The sequence below is a fragment of the Trichoderma breve genome, chromosome 4, assembly GCF_028502605.1.
Source record: "Trichoderma breve strain T069 chromosome 4, whole genome shotgun sequence".
NCBI lineage: Eukaryota > Fungi > Ascomycota > Sordariomycetes > Hypocreales > Hypocreaceae > Trichoderma > Trichoderma breve.
In genome coordinates, this window is record NC_079235.1 from 3,069,090 (window position 1) to 3,092,103 (window position 23,014).

At 51.2% G+C, this 23,014-nt stretch overlaps 6 protein-coding genes across 6 annotated transcripts; 2 read left to right on the plus strand and 4 right to left on the minus strand.

Annotated features, from left to right (window-relative positions):
- Positions 1 to 489: 489 nt before the first annotated feature.
- T069G_07174 (zinc-ribbon like family domain-containing protein) lies at positions 490 to 3,885 on the minus strand (the record flags this gene model as incomplete). The annotated part of the gene is made up of 6 exons (XM_056174384.1): positions 490 to 1,754; positions 1,823 to 1,915; positions 1,974 to 2,156; positions 2,214 to 2,555; positions 2,613 to 3,242; positions 3,312 to 3,885. 6 exons carry the CDS (start codon positions 3,883 to 3,885, stop codon positions 490 to 492), a joined length of 3,087 nt encoding a protein of 1,028 aa, XP_056027963.1.
- A 731-nt stretch (positions 3,886 to 4,616) lies between these two features.
- Positions 4,617 to 5,598, plus strand: T069G_07175 (rRNA-processing protein efg1 domain-containing protein; the record flags this gene model as incomplete). Its single annotated transcript, XM_056174385.1, has 2 exons — positions 4,617 to 4,902; positions 4,982 to 5,598. 2 exons carry the CDS (start codon positions 4,617 to 4,619, stop codon positions 5,596 to 5,598), a joined length of 903 nt encoding a protein of 300 aa, XP_056027964.1.
- An 819-nt stretch (positions 5,599 to 6,417) lies between these two features.
- Positions 6,418 to 7,640, plus strand: T069G_07176 (uncharacterized protein; the record flags this gene model as incomplete). Its single annotated transcript, XM_056174386.1, has 3 exons — positions 6,418 to 6,604; positions 6,671 to 6,876; positions 6,984 to 7,640. The coding sequence occupies 3 exons, from the start codon at positions 6,418 to 6,420 to the stop codon at positions 7,638 to 7,640; spliced, it is 1,050 nt and encodes a 349-aa protein (XP_056027965.1).
- A 179-nt stretch (positions 7,641 to 7,819) lies between these two features.
- On the minus strand, positions 7,820 to 8,800 carry T069G_07177 (RNA 2'-phosphotransferase, tpt1 / kptA family domain-containing protein; the record flags this gene model as incomplete). Its single annotated transcript, XM_056174387.1, has 2 exons — positions 7,820 to 8,500; positions 8,573 to 8,800. 2 exons carry the CDS (start codon positions 8,798 to 8,800, stop codon positions 7,820 to 7,822), a joined length of 909 nt encoding a protein of 302 aa, XP_056027966.1.
- A 712-nt stretch (positions 8,801 to 9,512) lies between these two features.
- Positions 9,513 to 11,213, minus strand: T069G_07178 (carboxylesterase family domain-containing protein; the record flags this gene model as incomplete). Its single annotated transcript, XM_056174388.1, has 3 exons — positions 9,513 to 10,159; positions 10,202 to 10,876; positions 10,949 to 11,213. The coding sequence occupies 3 exons, from the start codon at positions 11,211 to 11,213 to the stop codon at positions 9,513 to 9,515; spliced, it is 1,587 nt and encodes a 528-aa protein (XP_056027967.1).
- Positions 11,214 to 12,606: 1,393 nt separating this feature from the next.
- Positions 12,607 to 15,882, minus strand: T069G_07179 (uncharacterized protein; the record flags this gene model as incomplete). Its single annotated transcript, XM_056174389.1, has 3 exons — positions 12,607 to 12,981; positions 13,033 to 14,637; positions 14,719 to 15,882. The coding sequence occupies 3 exons, from the start codon at positions 15,880 to 15,882 to the stop codon at positions 12,607 to 12,609; spliced, it is 3,144 nt and encodes a 1,047-aa protein (XP_056027968.1).
- Positions 15,883 to 23,014: the final 7,132 nt, after the last annotated feature.

Genomic DNA, 23,014 nt, shown 5'->3' on the forward strand with positions numbered 1-23,014 from the left:
TAGGGAAGGCTGGGGGGAAGACTCACGTCTTTTTGACTGGGACAAAGGTTGGGTGGTTATTGGGGGTGCATGGTTCAACGGGTGAGGAGTTTTATTTCTTGTTCATCATGCGATCTGTTTGGGCAGGCGGACAAGATTTGGTGCTGTCTCTTTACTTTGTCCTTCCTATTTTCCTTCTTTTTTCACTATTTTTTCTTGATTTAAAAACGAATGGCCGGTTTCATGTTATTTGGCATTCAAGAGCGCGAATCATAGCAATAAACTAAATAAAGCAAATCTGAATATTATATATTATACATACACATCCAATTACAATAAACGCCTGCCCTTTACTATCTGCATGGCCCCTTTTCCAGAGCGGAAACTGGTGGAATTTTTGGAGAGCCCATGATGGTATCGGTCGAGTTGGTATGGTACTTGTCAATGCTAATTGCGACATACGAGTCCTTCCGGTCGTGTTATAGAAGCACCAACTGGTAGTCATCACCCCTAATGATAGTTCAGCTCCGGATTGGCCCTGAAACTACAGCGACAGCGACATTCTGGCACTGGACACTCAGCATGTCTCGCAAACCATTCCCTAGCGTGATCCAAGTGCAGCACATGCTCGCAACGGAGGCAAAACGTCGGAAACCTGCTCGCCATGCGCGTCTCCTCCCTCTCCTCGGGCCTATCCGACCGTGGCACACCGACAACCTCGTAACAGAGAATGCAGCGAGGGAGATGTCTCCCACAGTTGGGACAGCTGACGCCAGAGTTGATGCTGGTTGCGAGCATGGGGTTGCGCGTCTCCATGGTGGACGAAGGCACCACGGGTGCTGCGTTGTGATGATTGGCGAGAGACGTGCTGGCATCGCAGTAGACGCAGCGGAGGGCGATCTGGCGCGATGACGGCTTGAGTGCAGGCACACCATCACGCTTGGAGCGTTTGGTGGACTCAACCTCGAACTTTGTCCGCTGGAAGAAGAAGCGATGGCGCTGAAGATAGGCGCGATATGCATTGCGCCATGCTCGGCAGCGGATGTCGTCAATGTATCGAGGAGCGCAAATGGACATGACGAGCGTGGCGGTCTGGAAGTCGTTGAACTTTTCTACATAGCGAGCAAAGATGTCCACCATGGTGTCGGTGATGCCAGTCAGACAGATGGCTTCAATGTCTCCCTCACTCACCGCGCGGGAGACTTGCTCGTTCAGCCACGTAGTAAGCTGGTCATCAGTGAAGTTGCGAAACGCAACGTAAGCTCTGTCTGCAAGGGGCAACGAAGACTGGTTGGCTATGATGGTCCAGTCGCCAGTAGCTATCAGGGATGATATCGCCCGAAGATACGGATCCGTCTTTGACGCAACTGCCTCGTCAATGTCCAATTTCTCCTTAGGAAGCTTACCTTCCCGGCCTATGAGCTGCAGAGCCAATGAGACAAAGAGCAGCTCAGGATGTGACGGGCTAGCCTCTTTCAAGATCTCCACGGCTAGTTGTGTGTCGCCCCTGAAGAGAGCTCGGGAGGCTGCCGTTGTATGAATGCCGGCTGGATATTCCGGGTCGGCTTCCCGATCCAGGCCGCTAGGGTCATGATTCTGGTCATCGCCCCAGCCACATATTTCAAGGCATAGTTGGCGATGGTGAGGCTTTCTCGTCGCGACGCCGTCAAACTTGGGCAATTGGCGCTTCTTACAATATGCCCCAATGGTACGCTCCCACGTATAGGCATCGGGAACGTGGGCACCCGCAGACAGGCGAGATGTTGGATTTCGGCCTATTTGTAGGGACAAAAACCTGTTAGATTGGCGAAGAATCAAACCATATTCAGATGAAGCTGCTCACCAAGATTGTTTGTCCATATTGCATGCACTCCCAAGTAACTGAGATCCACGTGAGAGAGCATTAAGCCGCCATCATCTGCCGCCCGCTCCGCATCTGGAATATACTTGGTCAGCTGAGATTGAAAATGAAGTGCACATCTTGTCAAACTCACCACCAATCCAATCCCAGACGAATCTCTTCCAAGGGTCATCTGATGTCACATTCCTATTGGTGACAGCATCGAACAGATATCTTTCCTTAGCACGAAAGAGCTTAACATGGTCCACCACAGCTTGTGCTTCTCTGGGAAGCCCGGACGAGGATGAAAGAGTGCCGAGGAGTGCTTCATGGATTTCTCTGCAAGAGCCAATCCCATTAGAGCTAATAGATGCGGAGCCAGGTTTACCATTACCTAGCCGCCTCACATCGCTGGCATGCGGCCGGCCCTCGTCAGGTGAACCGGGAATAGAGCTCTCATCGCGTACATAGTTGCGTAAACTGCGAAGCTTTTCTGCAATCGTCTCGGCCTTTTCAAAAGACTCGGGCAAAGGCGCAGATATCTCATCCACAGCCTCGACAGTAATTGATATTGGCGTTTTTGGGTCTAGAGCCTTCTCGATGCTTGCCTCAACATTCACCTTGTCCGGTCCAAATATTGAAACGTCGGATAGATTTTTCTCAATGATGATGGGAGCAAACATCTTTGGGGCCTGTGTAGCCTCAAAACGCATTAAATCTTGGTACGGTGTATTCTCTGATCACAAGTTAGTATATTCGTAGTGAAATTCACACATCGGAGTCTGCCAACTACCTTCAAGGCCACGATGGGGGGCTTGCCAAGGCACAAGCTTGAAAATATGATCGGCTGTGCGAGAAGATTGTTCCAAGATATCAAATCCTCCATTTGCTCGCAAGACCAAAAGTCTAGGTCGTAATGCTGGTGAGCCCAGCGTCACCCAATCAAACGACACGATTCTGTCATTCTTTCTAGAGTTGTCACGGTATGAGACATCCATTTCATGAGATCGCTGTACCTTGAGTAGCTCAGGGCCCTCGTGGGGGACGGCGTCTGACGACGGGAGTTCTTTGTTAGTTTCCAGGACCTTGAGCTGACCAGTACGGGACAAGACGGCGAGAAGGCCGCGATGATCACGGCAATAACGAAGGGAACGAATGAGGGCGTGCTTATCCTCAGCCATGGAGGACTCGGAATCGGTATCAACAACTGTGTCAAGGCGCAAGGCGCCGCCCCATGGCAGCTCATCTTCCTCAACGGCTTGAGCGTAGGTATGAGAGGCTACGGGGCGAGAGGTTGCTCTTCGATCCCATATCATGACTCCGGGATGGTCAAGAGCGGAGGATGCGAAGTAGTTTTGATCGGCAAAGTCGATTGCTAGGTTATTATTGCATTTGGTATGAAAAGTAAGGACGCCAGTGGGATCTTGAGTCACTAGTAAGCACCTTTCCCGCCGAATCACAAATACTTTCTCAAGATTGCTGCTTTACTTACCACGAAGGTCGTGTATCCTGACTCCCTGGCCCTTGATGCCGGCCGCCAACACTTGGGGACTATCCTCAAAGAATTTGATGCTTGAAACTGATACACTGGGCTCAACTCTCTTGGGTTCCGAAAGACCGCCCCAGTCAGGGAATCCTTTCCCTAAAGATGTCACGGCCGACAGACGATTGACATCCCACACTTGTAGACTTTGGTCCATTCGAACACGGTCCAAGCCTACGGCCAAAAGGCCAGTCGTGTTAAAGGAAACGGCTTGGCAAGTTCGCGCCATTTTAAGCCCCAGCTCGACATATGCATTAGAGCTATCGTCAATCCTCAAAAGATTCACGATTCCCGCGCCGGTACCAACAGCTAGCAGATTTGGATTCTCGGGAGACCAGTCATATGTCGTGAGAGGAGGAAAGTCATCGTGCCTGCTGACCTTGGTATAGTCAAATCTCCCAGCGCGTGCGTGGCCAGTGGGCTCATAGAGCTGAACAACACGATGCTGTAGGTTAATATGGACAAAGCTGTCGATTGAGGCATTGGGAGACCATTTGACAAGTCCTGGCTCGGGGCGATCCATCTTTGATGCTGCGTCGGCAAGGTCGATTCATCGACCACCGCTGTCGTCGCAAAGTGCTGAGTGTAGGACCCAAATACACGAGGTTTCCTTCAGAACTAATTTCGAATCACAATTCTCACTGGTATCAGTTTTGAACTGCGACAGGTCGTCGATAGATTCCTTTGGCGGCGGGTCGACTCAAACGCATAACACTGATGACGTTCCGCTTCTAGCCATGGCCTGATGCTGGACGATCGAAGGGTTCAAGCTTGGCCTGAATTGCATCCCGAGGTGGCCGAGTCTCTAGAATGGTGTTTTTGTAAGAGTATAAATTATAAATGACCTAGGTGAGAAATGGGAATGAAAAGGAAGAGCTGTATCTTGGTTCATCAGCTCAGCAGCTTTCTCATTGAATCGTCTGGAAGCCAGCTCTTGAGCTTTGGGCGGGACAAGCAGCTAGACTAGCAGTAGGCAGCCCCTGATTGGACAGTTAGGGCTGATGCGCTAGTCTGAATTCGGCTTTCCACCAGATAAGATAAGAAAAAGTATTATGGAGTTTCCTTTTGCTTCCTTCTTTCAATTCATGCGCCCAGATTAGAAAAAGTTGTTTGGCAACACGAAACATCGAAAATCGAGACAAAGGGGCGTCTATTGCGTCAATCTTATCTCCTGTTTCTCATTTATCTCTTACGGAAGACCGGCATCACCCTCAATACCAAAACTACGATCCCTCAACGCAGAAACCACCCTCAATGGGCACCAAACGGCAGCACGATGAGGTAGAGTCGCACGGCGCGGCCTCTGAAAAGAGGCACAAGTCGTATATTGGCCGCAAGCGACAGGCGCAGGAAGATTCAGGAGCCAAAAAGCGCATCAGGGCGATTGAGAGAAGCCTGCGACGGAACCAGGACATGCCGGCCAATGTGCGAATTGACCTCGAGCGAGAACTGGCATCACAGAAGCAAATCATGGAGGACAAGGCATACAAGAAGAAGCGCAGCACAATGATATCCAAATATCACATGGTTCGATTCTTTGGTGCGTGGAGCCCTGCAGGCCAATTTTGCGGCTACTCCTTTGGCTTACGGTTTGCTGGATTTACTGACAACTCGTTTAGAGCGGAAGAAGGCCTCGAGGCTAGTGAAGCAGCTGAAGCGACAGCTGGAACAGGAAAGCGACGCGGACAAGGCAGAAAAAATACGGCACGACCTTCATATCGCCGAAGTGGATGAAGCATATACCCTCTACTTCCCCCATCTCGAGACGTACGTCGGCCTATACAGCTCCACCGCCAAGAAGACATCCGACGAAGAGGAGACGGAGGAGAGCAAGCTTGCAGCTGCAAAGGCAGCTCTAGAAGCAGAGAGACCGCCAATGTGGGCAGTCATTGAAAAAGCCTTGGCTGAAGGGCCTCCCGCATTGGAGCAGCTTCGGGACCGAAGATCACCAGACGATACCGGCAAGATTGACGATACACAGCCACCAATCAGGCCGCGGCCAACGGCCCCGTCAAGTGCGCCCGAACGACGACACAATGGCGCCTCACAACATACTCGCGGGCAGCAGCAGCAGCGACCGGGCAAAGGACCAGACACATCATCCAAGCATGACAACAAGGACATATCACAGGCGCTTAACCGTAGAGAAAGGAGGAGGCTAATGCGGGAGGCCCAGGAGGCTACCAATGATGAGGACGATGAGAATGGAGACGGGGGCTTTTTCGAGGGGCTCTGAAGCAAGAAAGCATCCGGCTGCAGGTATCTTTACGCACACACGGGGTGCTGCAGTGTACAAAGTGTGTACATACATAGTCGTAGATTTGATGCTGTTGATTCCCACGGGGCTCGCTTGAGCTAGTCATGAGGCTAGAGGTAGTCGGCGATCTGCCTTGGTTAGCTGCCTCGTACGAGTACTAGAGGCATGCCGCGATATCGTACTCATATGTATTTTGGTAGATGCAAGCATCAAGCATTTAGCGTTTTTCTCTCTTTCCGGAGCATCTCCAGCTTCTGCCTTGCTTTTTGTAACTTGTAGGAATCGAGTTTAATTGCGCCACTGATTTGCACAGGGGGGCCCAGGCTGCATGCCCCTCACCAGCTCTGACTTCCCCAGGCCAATCATCTTGGTGCTGAGCTCAGAGCTTCGATAACTTGTAAACTCGGGAGGCCCGCAAGGCTTCGTCCACCCTCTATTTTTTGCACCCAACCCAACGCCCATTTGCATTGGACCTTCTATCGTCATCTCTCTCTCGTTCTCGAGTGCCTATTTATTATGCGCCGACAGCCTCGCCCTCCTTTGTCCGGCGTGTCCTTTCCTTCACCGGCTACACTGGGTCGCAGAGCTCTAAGTTCAAGGCGCAATCGCACTCGCAATCGCACTCAACAACACGTTGTTAATCATAGCCAAATCCACACTCGTACACGCAACAACAACAACTCTAGGCTGATTGCGGCGGCCCAGCAACGCCCTTCGGCTTCATCTTCAGCCCGTTTCTATTCTGCCTTGTCCTCTCTCATTGAGTCCACTGCCAAGGAAAGCAGAGACAACATCATCATGGCCGCGCAAAGCTGTCCCGTCCCATGGGCCCGGATCAAGCTCTGGATCGAGGCCCAAGAGAAGGCAGAGCAGCAAGGCAATCCTCTAACGAAGCCGCAACTGCAGGCTCTCTCTCATCTTGTGAGTTTCGTGGAGGGACCTGAGCCGGATGTCAGTGCCCAAGACCACGTGAGCCTTCTCACTCGTGAGCATCTCCCCCAGCAGACAAGCGGTAGAATGAGAGTCGGTGACTGATTACATCTTGACGCAGAACACATTCAGTTTCATCATAAGAAGGATTTTACTTCGCATCTCCCAACATATGAAGACGTCGGGTTAGAAGTCCCCATCAATGGCAATTTCCATTGGCGATGGAGGACAACATGCTCCCTACCCTCTGCTAGCCACATGATTTTCCCTTGCGAGGGCCATGGCGTTTCTCAAGGCCAACAGCCACCGTTGTTCGCAACAAAGAAGGTTTGTCAATGTTGCCTTTGTTTAGATACATGTCCTTCATCTGGCTGTGAAGGCCAAGATTCAGGGCGAGAGTAATACCGAAAGCTGACAATCACACTTGTTCGCAGGCATCTAAGCAATATGCTGCCATGCACGCATTGGCATATCTTCTGGCTATGAGGCCACCGCTAGCAGCTATAGTAGCACCGACCCCAGCACCGACCCCAGCACCGACCCCAGCACCGACCCCAGCACCGACTTCTAATCGAGTCTCTGGTGGCGTTTCCCTCAAATCGGCCACTCCTCCTGTGTCGAAAAGCCCAAAGGCGAGTGACAGCTCACTGGCCATGCCTCCGGGAGACGCCGGCGGTGCGCCTCTAGCACCACCACCACCAAGTGCCGAGATAACGGCCCAGGACAAGCCTACAGCTACAGTTAAGCCTCAAGGTGCATCAGCTACTGCAGATGGGGAATTTTATACTGGCGACTTGCCTTCCTTGCTGGAGCAGGTTGCGGAGGGCGCAAAGCGCCTCAGCTTTGGAGTTCCCAAGTACGAAATTGTAGAGGACCCGAACAAGCCAGGAAGTTTTAAAGGAAAACCTGTCTTTGTAAATGGCGGTCGTATGCCTGATGATATAGGCCATGTCACGGGAGCGATGTCAAGTAAGGTGGCCAGGCTGCTTATCGCGGAGCAACTGAACGAATATTTCACGGCGGAGCTGAAGCGCAGGGACGGGATCCTTAGGTCCTTCACTGCCACGCCTGTGGAAAATTCGACATCGTAGTCGAGTTGTTGGCGTTGCCATCGGCTGTTTGCTATGAAGGTTGGCTGGAAGCTGGCGTTGGATTGACATGACTCGTTTTGTATAGCATTGAGCACTCATTATTAGGATACCATTGATGATTTTTTTTTTTTCTTTGAAATTGTTTTTCTAAGCCGATAGCATGCTTATTTATGTTTTACTCACTGCCGCCCTCTCCCTCGCCCTCCACCTCCTCTCTTGTTGCCCCCTCTAGGCCCCTTGCCCGGCGGAACTTTTCCCTTGATCCCCTCGGGAAGGCCTGATAATCTCTCCCCATCCTCCCAAAGCACACCGACATCGATATTCCGCCCCGTAACCTTCTTGAAGTAGCTCGTGCTTAAAACGCCGCCTTCTCCGCCCTCGGTCAGCAATACTCCATTGTCGCTCTTCCACCACTGGATGCCATCCTGCAGACTCTTCTCCACATCAATCTCAATCACTAATTCTGCATCTTTCCTCATGCCGCTCAATACGCCCTCCTCTGGCGTACCCGTTGAGCAGTGGATATGATTTCTTCCCATGACCTTTAGACCTCCAGACTCTTCAATGGCAGGCCAGAATGCAAAGTAAGTTCCGTGAAGAACCCTCGACGGCACATTACCGGCGTCGAGGGTGATGGGCTCGAGAAGGGCGGCGGATTCAATCTTGATGGAGTGGCCTTGGTTGGCGCGGATGAGGTATTGAGAAGGGGTTGCGCTGTCGTCTGAGGGAACAAGTTCGGCGGAGAGTGATGAGTTTAGTTTCATAGTGAAGCGCTGCTTTTCGTTTGAGGCAACGACTTGCTTGACTTCGGCAAGGGTGACGTTGAGAGACCGGATGGGACCATAATTCAGCTGTGGAAGCTGTAATTAGAAACCATTTCACCTCTGTCAAGATTAAAAATAATAATAATAATAATAATAATAATAACTCACCACCTCATCGAGAGCTGCAAAACCCTCCGCATCAAGTTTGATGCCGGCATTTCCAGCCTGATGCCTCAACAACTTCGACAGCGTTTTTGACACCTGAACTTCTCTGCTCTGGCCACCGCCTCCTCTGCCTCCTCGGCCGCCCCCTCTTGGCTTCCTTCCGCCTGCGAGCTTGTCCTCGATGGCTATCTGAGCGGAGATGCTTGAGCCGTCTTCTTCGAGAGCACTCATTTTTGCTGTGCTGTGAAAAGATGCCCTTTGTGACGTCGGTTTGGGAAATGCTGATGTGAGAGGACGGAGGCAGTATGTTGGATACGCAGTAAAACCTTGAAAATGAGATTTTGCCGCTATCAGTCTAGGAAGCGACCCGGAATGTTGTTTGAGATGAAAGTGATGGCGAGAGGCAAGACCAAATTTGCCAGCGACTTTTGTAATTAAATATCCAGAGCGGATGCCCATTTGCTTTTTAAATGAATCATCCAAATGTAACAAGTTTTGGCTGCTCTCTTAGTGCGGCATGTGAAGGAAAGTCCTAACAAAAATCGGCGTGACTCAGCAAGGCTCATCGCCACCTCCCACTACTTGTGAATCTGCCTGCTAAAAAAAGCATGGATACAAACTGCATGTGCCTTGCGGATTTCTCATCAATACAACATAGCCTCATCAGCAGCTCATTTGTATTGAATCTCACCTTAATGCAACGAGGATAACGACAAATGCTGATTATTTAACAAAATCTGTTACACTGTTATGTCAAGACACCTCATAGTTGATTAAGAATTTATCCCTACCAAGATATTTTCACTAGTATTCGTATAAGCTCACAATTGATGGGTGCATTAACTAAGTACCTAATCATAGAACTATGAGATCCAAAATAATGCAGACAGTTCAGCCCCTTGCCTCGTTATTTTCTCTTATCTATCGCTCAGGGTCAAATGTTCTAAAACCTCAGTGAATCAATATGATCTGTGATGAAATCGGAGGTGTTGCTCCTGAAATCATCAGTCCGAAGGGTATCCGCCAACAAGTTGTACCACAGAAGCTGCTTTCCCTCTGTATATTTTGGCCAAGTGACATTTACAGGAAGTCCATCATTGGGATCCATGTTGTACACAAAGTTGATGTAATACTTTCGGCCCCTGAGTGTGGGAGGGTAAGTGTTAGTCTTATTGAAAAACACAGTTGTGTCTGATCCGTGCTTTGTCCCAAGAGGGTTCAATAGATAATCGTACGACGCAAATGACGACCAAAGATCCAGTCCCGGATGAACTGCGTCAATGGTTTCCAGCGTCCAGCGACGTATCAAGGTAAAGACAATATCGCCAAGGATAGAGGCGATTCTCTTCTTGCCCGGATAGGGGCACAAGGGCGGGATGGTACCTGTGCGATACGGGCTTCCGTCTTCGGGCCGCTCGCTGTAAGTGCTCACAAAGGACCTGACCAGACTTTTGTTGGCATTGTGGAAGTAGAGATCTGAGAGGTAGTCGGTGATCTTATCCGTTGAGCCCATATCTTCCTGGAAAAAGCTAAACAACGTTCCCTCATCTTCCTGCGAAGCAAAGATCATTGGCACCGCAGGGAATTTGCCTTCTCGCGCCAAAACATGAGGACTCGCCGTCAAGACCGTACCATCTGGTCTAGGGAGATACGAGAGGGCCAGAGATTCGTAAGATAGCAGGCCAGGAACTGAATTGGCAGCCGCGGCGAAATCTTCGTGGGACAGGCCCCGGAGACAGGCCAAAGAATCGTCGCCTTCACAATTAGCCTCCCTGACAACGTGCTCATACAGCGCCTGGGACTTGGCTGAATCCACAGGGTCAACAGGAGTGACGGACCCTGAGTTCATGATTGCGGCGCGGAAGAGAGGGTTGCCGTTGTAAGTGTTGTCGCCGTCGTAGAGAATCAGCTGGTCAAAGACGGAGATTGAGCCAGAGGATTGTCCCCAGATGGTGACCTTGGAGGGATCGCCACCAAAGGCCTCAATATTATCGGCTACCCATTCCAGGCCCATGCGCTGATCAAGAAGACCAGCATTGGCACTTCCCTCGCGCAAGATTTCGGAGCCGGGCATGAACCCCCAGCCAGCCACCCGATAGTTGACAGCCGCAAAGATGAAGGGCTTACCAAGTTCGATGCTAGCCTGGACGAATTTGGTAGGGTTGTTAATGGACACCGATGTGCCTCCAATCATGAAGCCTCCTCCGAAGATGTAGAAGAGCACTGGCAAGTTATCGCCAGCTTTGGTGCCGGAGGGTCGATGGATAGTGACGGTCAAGCAATCCTCGGATTGGTTATCGTCAGGCCCTGGGTTACCAAACGACTCCGTCACAGCTCCTGCGGCAGTGATTCCACATGAAGGGAGCTCTATAGGCAGACTAATAATGGGGCCTTGGGGACAAAGTTTGGCAACGCCAGTAGCATAGAAATCCCCGAGATGAGTTGATAGTTTCTGCGGCGGCCTGAGGCGCAACTGGCCGACCGGAGGATCGGCGAACGGGATGCCATTAAATTCCTCGATGTTGTCAATCGAGTTGCCGATGATGGTACCGGAGGGAATGGTGACATTAACTTGACCTTGAGCTGCCACAGAGATTGGCAGCAAGCCCAAGGCCAAAGTCACCCAAGCAATAGCTTTTTTCATTTTGATTAGAGAAGAAAAGGACATAGACTGAGAAAACCTTTCGTGTATCTTGGTCTTAACAGCAGAACTGTAGGCTCTACAGAGGTAGAAGTTTTGATCTACCTAGAGGGCAAAGAGTCCGTCTTATATAGTCAAAGCCGTGAGATTCACTTACGTGAATTCGAAGCTAGCTGTGCTATATTACGCCTTCATCAAAGCGGTCAATACTAAGATTTGTCTTGGCTTATTGTCTTGGCCAAGCTCTTCCCTGGCAATCACACATCATCTGACCGCATCTCTGCCGTCGATGAAGTATATGGATCAAGACTTGACTTGCTCTGCCGAATACTAGCTTGAGGACTACCAATGAGACAGGTAGGGATCTATAAAATGATATGTCCGCGGCTATTACTATTGAGATGAGACATGTCTCCAGGCGGCTGGCATCTCAGACATTATGAGATAATGGCCGCCGTCGGGCACAAATACGAGTACATTCTGACTACATCATGCCATTTGAGTCCAACTCCATATTGAAGTAGTAATAAAGACTATTTCTTACTAGCCCTTGTAACATGATCCTAAGGGCCGTACGACATGTCAATCAATGACCACAGCTATCCAGCTATTCCAATATATCACAGGTTCCAAAAGGAAAACACGAACACGAAAATCATGATGGTTCGCATGTAGATAAAACCAATTCTTATTAAGAAATTTGCACACACATTGATGCTATATTTTGCTCGCTCCCGAAAAGAAAAAAAAAAAAAAAAACACACAAGATAAAAAAAGCAGAATAAGGAGGTATTGTAACTCTGCGCCCGCCCCCTTTTCCCAATAAGACTTCACGGCCTGCCTTTCAACCAATCCACTACTTTAGAATAAAAGTAAAAAAACTGTTTAATAAAAAATCAATCAATCAATCAAACTCCTCTCTTCGCCTGGAAAAAAAATTTGTGTGGTCGAGGCCACAGCCCACCAACCCCCCGCAAGAAAAGAAACAAAAGCTTTTTGTATGCTCAATAAAAAAACAAGACCAGGTAATACACATGTTTCGAATGGAAAAAAGATCAGAATGGAAAACAAAGGGAATTTGGCTCCGTGAAGGAAGTCGAGCAGGCCGTCCGTCGTTAGGTCGTCAAGCCAGTGGTTCTAGAAGGAAATGGTGTGGCATGTATGCTGATTGATGATTGGAACAATAAAGGAAATATGAGAGAGTGACAAGATATGAGAGAATGAGAGACACACGGTGAGACACAGTAAGAGAGAGAGAGTGAGAGAGTGAGTGAACGAAAAATGACAGGGAAATAAAAATAAGTAAAAATAAAACGCTCGCAGATGAGTTTTTAAAGAAAAATGGATTATGTATGGTACAGATCATGAATCTAAACGTGTTTGTGGTCGTTTAAGGTCATCTCAAGCCGTTTGTGGCTGTGGTCGAAGAGGCCGGGATGGCCATGCTGTCCCGATTCGCTCGACGAATTTGCAGGCTGCTAGTTCGATTCTGTAATGATTGATAGGTGGAGGTGCGGTCTGAGTTATGTTGAACCGATAGATGTCGTGAAAGCCGGCTTTCGGCAGGTCTCTCAGAGCCGCTCTCAGTGTCTGGTAGTGACCTCTCTAGAAACTTTCTGGTCGAGGGTGTGCTAGAAGTAGTCGGAACGGTCAAGCGAGAAGGCTGCGTGTTCGAGGATATGAATCGTCGTCGGCTGAGGGCTGAGGGTGGCTGTGGTGTGTCGGCTTCCGGTACGGGACTTGGAGCTTCGGAGACACGTGCAGAAGCACGCTCGGAGACACGAAGATATTCTTTCGTAGCCCCCCTAGACCCGCCACTCACTTCGGTGATGGCCCGGGAGGGAGCTCGGAATCTGGATCCCTCGTCTTCTTCGCCGACGGTTCCTCGACGGTTACGAACAAGGAATGAAGTTCTCCGACCACCATCGTCGGATTCCTCACCGGCCGTCCGTCGATGCAAAAGTGCAGAAGTTCTCCGGCCACCATCGTCAGATTCCTCACCGGCCGCCCGTCGTTGCAAAAGCGCAGAAGAGCGCCTACCATCCTCCGGCTCCTCTGTTACTGATCTGCGAGCACGTGATACGATAAGTGACGCTCTGCGAGCAATAGATTCGTTAGGGGTTGTCGGAGTGGAAGCTGAATTCCGGGGGCTAGTCACAAGACTGCCATTCAAAATCATATTCCTTCGCTCCTCGAATTTAGACATGGCTCTAGGGCTAGTGATGATTTGGGTGGCTTGCTCAGGCGGCGCGACGCTAGAGCGGCGAGAAACAGAATAAGTCTTGCTGTTCATCATGGTTGGGGTTCTGGGTGGCTCTAGGTGAGCATTATGGTTCTGGTTCGGGCTAATCTGTGTCGTCACAACTTGCGGAATTATTGCTGGTGCAGGCCGAGGGGCAGTACCCTCACCAAGAGCGATGCAAAGCTCAGTTAGGCTGCGGCAGACGCTGTCTGTCCTACGGCGGAGCTGACGATCCGTAATTGCAGGACCACCGCCAATACCGCCGACTACGCTGGCAGAACCTGATATAGGTCCAGGCTGGCCAGGCGTACCCATCATGGACGACAACGCGAGGGCATCATTCGCTGCGGTTTCAAGCGCGCGATACACTTCTGGGCTGAGGACCGTCTTGATCTTGGTGAGAGCCGAGTGCAAATTCGAGTGTGCCTCTCGCTGTGACGACGTACTGCTACCAGCATCTGTCTGCTGCCCGGCTGCCGATTTCTTGGGGGATAGCGACATGGTCGTAACGGTTGTCGTTGCTGTTGGCGGTCTCTCCTCTGATGCTTTGATCAACGCGGCTGCAGAGGTCGGCGGTAGCTTCCCTGTCAACTCCAGACGATGGATTCGCGATTTCAGCTCATCCAGCTCGTCCCAGACAGTAGATGGCGCATTGGTAGATGTAGTCGATTCCGTTCCCTCAGCGTTGCCAGCTTCGGGGTCATCATCGTCGTCGTCGTCCTCTTCTATCTCGAAAGAACGCGTAAGAGGTGATGGATTGTAAGTTTTGTTCTGAGTTTGAACCAGCACAGTAGCCTTGTGGGAAGATGAGCGCGCCGAGCTAGAGGCCGGGGCGTCCACAGATGACCGTCTTCGGCTATAGGAAGATTCCGCAGCTTGGTCCTGGAGGCTTGCAGTTCGGGGAGTCATGAGTGAGGGTCGTAGACCTGAGCCATTTGATCTTGAAGGGGTGTCTTCGGCGGGACGAGAGGACGCGGCTTTGTCTCTGAGCAGCTGGCTGCGGTAGGCGCTGGCGGTTCGCGCGATTTCGCTTGTAAGCTCATCTTCATATCTAACTGAGCGGCTTCGGGTTTGATCCTGCTGGTCAGAAAGCCTGCGGTTTACCGATGGAGGGGACATGGGGTAATAAGAAGAGACATTTTGAGAAAGTGGGCGCCGCTGCGTAGTGCGATTGACTTGATACTGCTAATAATACGAATTAGACCCCCAAGTATTCAAGACGAGAATCTTTATTCATATTTCCTCTCTCCCTTGGCCATTACTTACTGAAGTAGTTTTGCTGTCATTGACACTATCGGCTTTTGCATTGCGCGCTGCCTCCTCAGAGGCAATTTTTAAGAAAACGTCACCCGTATCATCGCCGCCGTGCCTGGGAGGGCTCCTCTGATCAAAAAAGTCGCCATCGAGGGCGCGGAGAGTGTGGTCGTCGGTTGAATCGATGTAACGATCTTCCACGTCGTAGGAACGAGAGTTGTAGCTCATATCGTCGTCTACCGAGCTCTTGCGAGAGCCCGAAGATCGGAAGGCTCGAATGGGCGGAACGCGAACAGCGGTTGAAGCTGTAGGCTGTCCGGCAGTGGCGCCGTTTACCGGCGGCTTATAAGAGACAGGTGGGCGCTGCAGCGACTGGTCCTGGTTTTCATCTGAAGGGCCCGACGAGGACGGCGGTTTGTAGGATGGCAAATCCGGCAGAGTCCGAGCCCGTACCTTGATGCCTGGCTTTGGCTCCGGGACAACTCGAGAGGTGGGAGAGACTGCTTCTTCGATGGCAGAACGGCGAGCGCTGAGTGACGATCGCGGGCCGTCGGGCGTCACTCTGCCGTTGGCGTTTGAGCTGCGGGATGCCGGCAAACGGCGAGCGCTCTGCTTCACAGAAGAGGAGCGCGCGACACTAGAGGCCTTTATCGACTGTGCAGCTTCTTCTGCGAGGCCGTCGGGAAACGACACGGGGCGCCTGACTCTCCGTTCCTGCTCGATGATTGAGGGCTTAATCTGGTACGAAGCTCGAGGGCGCAGATTCGGGCGCGGCGGCGACACGACTGTTTCCGCAGTCTTGATGGACGCGGGCAGCGACTGGCGATTGCGCGCAGAAGCGGAAGGCGTCAGAACCTTTGTCGCGGCGTCGGATCGCGTCTTGGAGTCTCGTCGTTCGAGCTGCGAATCGATCGAGCCAACAGGGGCTGTGAGGCGTCGGGGGGACAGCGAGAGCGGCTGCTTGGCGGACTGGGGACTCGAGGCAGCGGGAGCGTTCTTGATGTCAGCAAAGCGAAAGGACGGCAGCTTGGAGGAATTGTGGCTCTGGCGATGCGAGTGCAGGTTCGACGAGGGGCCGGTGATGGAGGCGGGAGGCGCTGCGAGTGTTTTGCCTGGGAGGCTGGCGGCTGTGGAACTGGCGTAACGAGCCGCTGTGAAGCTAGCAGTCTCCGTCATATTGGGTACTGGACAGGTACTGGACAGTACAGCGTTGGGTGGTACTAGCAGCGTGTACTGTACATGGACCTCCGGGCACCGCGTCGCTCATCAGCCACAGCGAAGGGGGAATAAGCAAACGGTGGAAAAAGGAAAGAAAAAAAAGAAACGACGAGGGAAAAAAAGATGGCCCGTATTCAGAGCAGGGTTGTCTGCGCTGGGCGACGTCGGGTTCCAAGGCGTTGAGCGGCGCGATCTTAATCTCAGGTATCAAATCTGATCTGGGCTTCAGGTGTCTCGCCGTGGCGGCAGCACTCCCTTGAGAATTCAATAAGAATTGGGCGCTTCTTGCGGGAGCCTTCGGGCGGCCACGGTGCCTACGGCCGACGGTCGAGTGTGTGTCTGGTACTCGTAGACTTGGAAATAGGCGCCCCTTGCTTTCATAGCATGGCCGCTGTGCAGGGGTCCGTCTCAATCGCGAGACAGGAAAAAAAAAGAAGCGAGCTGAGCAGGCGCTCAAGCCGCGGAGAAGAGCGCAAAAGCGGCCGTATCAAGGTATAAAAATGCCCGGAAACAAAGCAGCGCAAAGCCGGTGTCAACGAATATACGGTGAGCGGAAGGACGGAAGCACACAGGAGCTCAGCTGGGCGCGAGCAAAAGCTTCTGGGCGGGTGGAAATAGAGAATGGAAGAGTTGGAATCACGGTGAGCGTTCTGAAGGGAGGGGAACGCGAGGGGGCTCCGTAGCAGCCCTGGACTTTCAACGGCAGCCCAGCATGCAGCATGAAATAGGCTAGGCAAGCATTGATTCCCCCTGGCAGAAAAAGACTGGACATTGAAGGACTGGAAATGGGCTGCCATGGGGGGATGCGTGGCATGGCCTGTGATGTGGGTTTGGCACGTAGAATACGCGCGATATGATGCTGGGCGGCCACTAATACCACTCACTAATACCGCCAATACAAGCATCATGACAAGAGACGCGGCGACGCAACGGCAGCAATGAGCATCATACATAACGTACAGCTGCGGAAATCTGCTACTACTAGTGCGTACTTTTACTTGGTGCTAACTACATGTGTTGGAAGGGCACAAGCACTTCACAACCTTGCAGTATGCATGTCAAAGACAGCTGGGTGATTCGGCTGCTGGCTTGGGGTCGTGGGGCATTTGCTGTGCTGGCCTGGCCACTGCATGCATGAGGATTGCTTCCCAACCTCTTAGATGACGGCACATGCACGAGGATGGAGACGGAAGTAGCAAATCTGGTTCCACGGCGGTGATCATGGGAACATGCCATGATGTGAGATTCGACTCGTGCCTTTCCTTCGCCCTCCCGTCCGGCCGATTCCCACACTCGACGTCAAGGCGGGCAGGCAGCATTAAGAGCTTGCGTCCGGGACGACGGGCGGTTCGCGAATCAATCGAGGTTCCGGGATAATATGGGATTGGATGGAGACTGTAGTTCCAACCGTTAGTGCCCTCTTGTTCTTGATGATGCTTGGACAGGGTCTGGTGTCTTCTAGCTTGGGTACCCAATCTTAACTCTCGGGAGTGCTGGAGTACGAGTACCTGACATCTGGACTTACATTCCGTGCCACCAACAGTACCTGATGGAGGAGAAGATGTTCGGGCTCGCTTATATGATCAGGTTAATTTAATTTGATATTGAGATGAGATATTGAGGCTTTATTGACCAGCGGGTGTCCAAGTATGCGAAAGCCCGACTGTGCCTAGGCGAGGTCACATGTAAGGTATCAATTGCCTCTCAAAGCAGCTATTCCTTGTCTACAGCCCTACAAAGGTACTAGCAGTCACAGCTTCTCTTCTCTGTTCTTCATCCTTTCCATTCTCTAGGCCCTTGCTTGACTTTGACTTCCAGAATCGTATCTGTACAAACATAAACAATAACATGTCTCCATGACAAAATCTGTGCCCTGAAGCGAGCCGCTTGAAATTCGCGACATACTGCACATGGGGTCATTTATTGCGGTGGATCGTCCCCGTGCGGGAAATGGCGCTAGTCCGCCTCGAGCATTTTTAAATCTCAAAGTATCCAAAGTCACTTACGAAGCTCCATTGCAGTGACAGCCTCGCCTTGCCGGCAATGTCAAAAGCGGATGTGCGGCCACGGCCCTCTTCTCAACTCGGCAGATTGCAATACGTTTCAGCTCGGCCTAGAGAGTACATCATACGAAGTACCGGCTGTGAGGGCCCGGGTGTGGGACCCCTGGACTCCGCGCCATATCAAACAAGACTGCCTTGGCTATATAAGGGGGGGTTCATATCAACCAACGTTTGGGTATCAGGCTTTGCGAGGGTTCTCAGTTGAACTAAGCCTCTTCTTGTAAGTTTTTCATTTACGCACACGGAGTATTGGACATTTTTGCGGACAATAAAATGTCCTATTGATTGCGAAGCGCCATGCGAATCTCCGTCTTAGATTGGGTGAGATGAAATTGTCGAATTTGAAAAGGGTCCGGGAGGTTTGCCTAGGTCGTCTGTTGTGCATCGCGCACCGGAAAAAAAAGAAAGAAAAAGCAAACAAAATCCTCCCCAGGTGACAGTGCAGAATTGCTTTTTCCTCGATGTCAATCTGGACCGATCCGATCGCCTGTGCGCTCTTTACCTTATCTGTAACACGTACGGAGTAATACTTCCAACCAGGGATGATGGAATGTCATCCGGAGAATCCTCTCGTTGGCTTGCTTCCAACAAGTCCAGCCTTTGAAGTGGAGCAATGGTTCGTGATGTTTGCTTCTGCTTCATCTCATGAGGCATCTCGTCCATGTTAGGAGCTTCCGGCCCGGCAGGCAATTCTCAATCCACGCTTGGTATAAGCCACTCAAGCCATCCTCTCAATTACGTGGTCCAATGGCATTACACTATGATACGGAGCGTAAACGGAGGCGAACCTATCTACAACTAGAAGCTTTAAGCCACCTCATGTTGTTTTCAGGGGCAAGTTTCTTATCAAACGTCAAATATGTCGGGGCCCCTTGCGGAGACTTTTAACCGAACGCACATGGCGTCACGCCCGTTTGATTGTCGACCAGCATGGGAAAAACTCATGATTTATTTACTCTTTCCGGCTCGGCAGAATCTCCGACATGCATTGCTACTAGACAACGACCCATAACGTAGAATGAAAGCTCTGCATTGCCTCTTGAAGTCATGTTTCATGCCTCTACATGCTAGTAAGCGATGTATGCTTGACAATGTTTTAGCGCCTCGTGCGATATTATGGACGGAGATCAATGTGTTATGCACGCCTCTAGCTGTCATCTAACCCACAGAAAAAAAAAATTCTACTCTCTCATGTCCTATCGACGCTGCTTTTACCCTAGATCTCGGGTTTGGTAGATAGATTCGTCAGGATACGTACGAGTAGCATGTGGGCAAGGTGGCACCACGACGAAACCCCATATCAACTGCTTCATCTGAGTATCAGATTTGTCGGGTCTGGCCCACTATCGAAGGGAACCACAATCTGCAACTATTTTTCTTTTTTTTCGCTTCGTTTCCTGGAGAGCAAGATGGGGGTTTCGCTTAGCTACTTGCTAGGCGGTGTTTAGCTGCCCATCCATCTGTCAAAACTATATGTTTTTCACCTGATCGACATAAACCTGAAGCTTGGAATGCCTCAGATTTGATGCTCGTCAACCACTTACCTAGGCCACAGCTGGTTTAGTAGCAAAGATTCGATGACCACATTGTGTGAGTCTTGGATGATTTTTCACCCTTCAAAACAAGATACAGAAGTCAAGCGGGACGGGCGTTGTTTCGCATGCTCGCCTGGGGAACACGTTTCACCCCCTTGATCTTGGGTAATTTATGAGCTCCTAGCTCGGTAGCTTATTTGCACCCTGGAAATGGCTACACTCTATAACCAAATACGTCTCAGGACCCCCTTTCTTCCACGTTGTTTAAGATAGATTCACATCGGAAATGATGGCAGACACGATGTTACCTGTCCCGGGAGCCTCAATTCTGTCTAATGGCATCCAATGGTATGATACAACAGTGTGTAGTGACAATGGCACCGTACAGGCGAGTTTTCAGACATAACCTTAATCTGCACGCCGTGTTACAACTAGCAACATGCTAATTTGGTGTGCAGAGATCGGCGCAATGAAATTGCGATGAGCCCTTTTGTGTGCACCAGCCCTCTATTGGCCCTACACCACCGTTCTCTGCTTACACGCAAAGGGTATCACGAAGAACGGGCGTTCGAAACGCTCTTTGTTTTTGGGTTAGATTACCGACGTCTGGTTCCAGCCATGGAATGCTGGATGACCCGAGCGACTAACTCTTACACGCAGGACTGGAGCTATTCTAAACATTGAGATGAATCCTTGCAACACACTTCTCCACAGCTTGCTGATGCCATGAGATACCCTGGCAGCTGTACCGTACTGTGCGTGTAGGACTTGTAGCATAGCCATTGCGACACGAAAAGCTTCCATCCAATATTGCTGGCGGTCTCTGGCTGTTTTGAACCAGACCTGACCCAAAGGTAAACATGTTCACAAATCACCGGTCATGTGAGATCCAGTAATTTAAATCCAATAGATCCTGACCCACACAAACTGACGCAGCTCGCGACATATGCTGAAGTCCATTTTATACGTCTATTTATAGGTGATGTGTCTTAGTCCCGTCAGCGTGGCTGCTAGTCTTGCAATGGCTTCGTTTGGATGCTGAGTGAGAAAGCAGAGAGGCCCAAAGAGAGAGAGAGAGAATGGATATAAAAGAGATATTGTGCCAATCATGATGATGCGGAATAACCAGTGTTACGGAGTACGGAGTAATACAGGTACTAGTTCCAAGCCTACAGCCGTAAACGCATCTGATATTGTATCGGCGCCCTCAACATTTGAAGACAGTATGCGTACGGAGTGGTCAAGGAATTATAAAAAAAGAAGACGGCCATCCATGGATCTTTCCGCCTACCAGGATGAGTGAGATACGAGTATATGCATACTGTGCTAATGTACTCGTCCGAACCTGGTGCTTGAACAGGCTCGTATGCATGTTAATCTGGGCAACGTGCAGCAAACTTTGCTTATCACGACCAGATGCTAGCCCCCCTCATCCAGGTCCGGACAGTAAGAGTTTCGAAGCTTTGTTCACGTCGACCAGATGAGGTCATCATCCGTACGAGACGGAGGCCAGATATGACATGATGTTCTTGCCACCTCAGCTACCATGGTTGCACTTGCTGAAACTATTGGCGCTCCGTGCCCGCAGTCGTTTGCCATACGGAGTCACCGTCTCCGTTCCTCGGGAACCAGCGTCGCGGTACCTGGGAGGATTAGTTCGGCCATGGACGGAGGACGCGCTCGGAGCTGAGGGTCCGGACGCCCGAATCAATAAGCAAACAGAACAAAGAAAGAAAAAAAAATAGAGAAGCAAAATAAGAAAAACCACACGAAATAAATAGAAAAGCCAGTAATACGATGCGGACAGTGCAGCTCGAAGCGCGCAAGAGCCCCCGGCAGGCAGGTGCCTTCTGAAAATTTCTGGCCTGCTGCGGACGGACACGACGGGCCCCACACGAGGGCTAAATTTAAGAAGTCGCTCTGCACGACAATTTGGGCGCGGGCCTGTGATTGGTCCGCCGTTGGCGCCTGGCGGGCTGGGCAGGGCTATATTTAGCCTAGGCGCTGTTTCGCACGCATCCCTGCTCTCCGCTCAACCACTCGAAACGAGGAGGTGGGGGCTTCCCTGCTGCGGTGCTTTTGCGCCTTTACGCTTTCCAGGTCCAATTGACCCCTACGCGGAGACTTGGGGACAGCTTCTGCCTGCGTGGTTGGTTGGACGAGCGGTGCCGTGCAGCAGCAGCGGTGCTCAGCAGGTTTTTTTCTGCTTCAAGGTTCTGTCCTGTTCCATGGATGAATTGCTGCTGTTCGGGCGGCTGCGTGGGGAGGCGAAAGGCGGGATGCGGGTGCGGTGCGCGCAGATGAGGTACAGGACATGCATCGGTACCTAGCGTGTATCTACTTTTAGCACTCGCCCATGGCCGGAACTGGTGCAGGTACTGTAATTGAATGGATGTCAATGCCAGCGGGATGCATTGGATTGGATGGATTGGTAAAAAAAAAAAAAAAAAAAATCCAACCTGACTGACCTGCCTGACCGACCCATGGCGGTCATCAAGCAACTAAATCGGGGTCCTGCTGGTAGCGACGTCCTCCACGCGCAGGTACCCTGTACTTGGTCTCACCCCGTTGCCGTGGTGGCTGAGCGGCCGGGAGCCCTGCCCTGGACGCCGGACCAGGTCACCGCTACCTGGGGCCACCTAGCGTCGATAGCAGGCGCACTTAGCACTTGGTAGCGCTGCTTCGCCTGCAGCTGCCCCCCTTCCAGGTAGTCAGTCTGCCCCCAGCCGCCGTTTGCTTGTTGGCGAGCCTCTCAAACACCGTCACGCCAACTCCATCCAATTCTTGCTGTCTTGTTCTTCCATTGTTTTTTTTCCTTCACTTCATTCTCGCAACATCCAGCAGCCCTCCCTTTTCCCGCTCGCCCTCGCGCAGGATCCGGCATCTGCAACCTCGGCGCTGCCTTGTTCTCACTTCTCCTTTCTCCCTTCTCCCTTCCTCTTTCTTCTTTGCTCCAGCGGCTATCCCGTCCCTCCACCTGCATGTGGCCGTCCGCTAATTAGGCGCCGTTCTTGTTTCACCTCGATTTTTTGGTATACCATTCCTTCCAGCTCCCTTCTCGACTCGATTTGGACCTCGCACGCCTCATTGTCCTGGCCGTCGACGATCAGACGCTGTTTCTTTCTTCGTCCATTTTTTCTTTGGCCCTCCCCCGACTTTATTTGCCCGCACAAACAGCCGCGAACGCTTCACGGCCACCTCCAGCTGCTTGCGTCCGTCGCTCTGTTACGACGCCTCACGGGCCATAATCCCGACCACTCGGTCGTGCTTTTTTGCATCGCGAACTGCCAACAACCGGATTCAGCTGTGCTGTCCATTGATTACTTTCTTGAATTTTTCTATTCTTGCAGTTCGCCTATTCGTTCTTTCGAATCGTCTTTTCAACACTCGCTCTCTCGCTCAACTTTTTTCGTCCTTTCTTTTCTTACAAACAGTATAATCTTCGGCGAGCCAACTCAACTTTTCACTCTAATATTCAACCCTTTGTTTTAG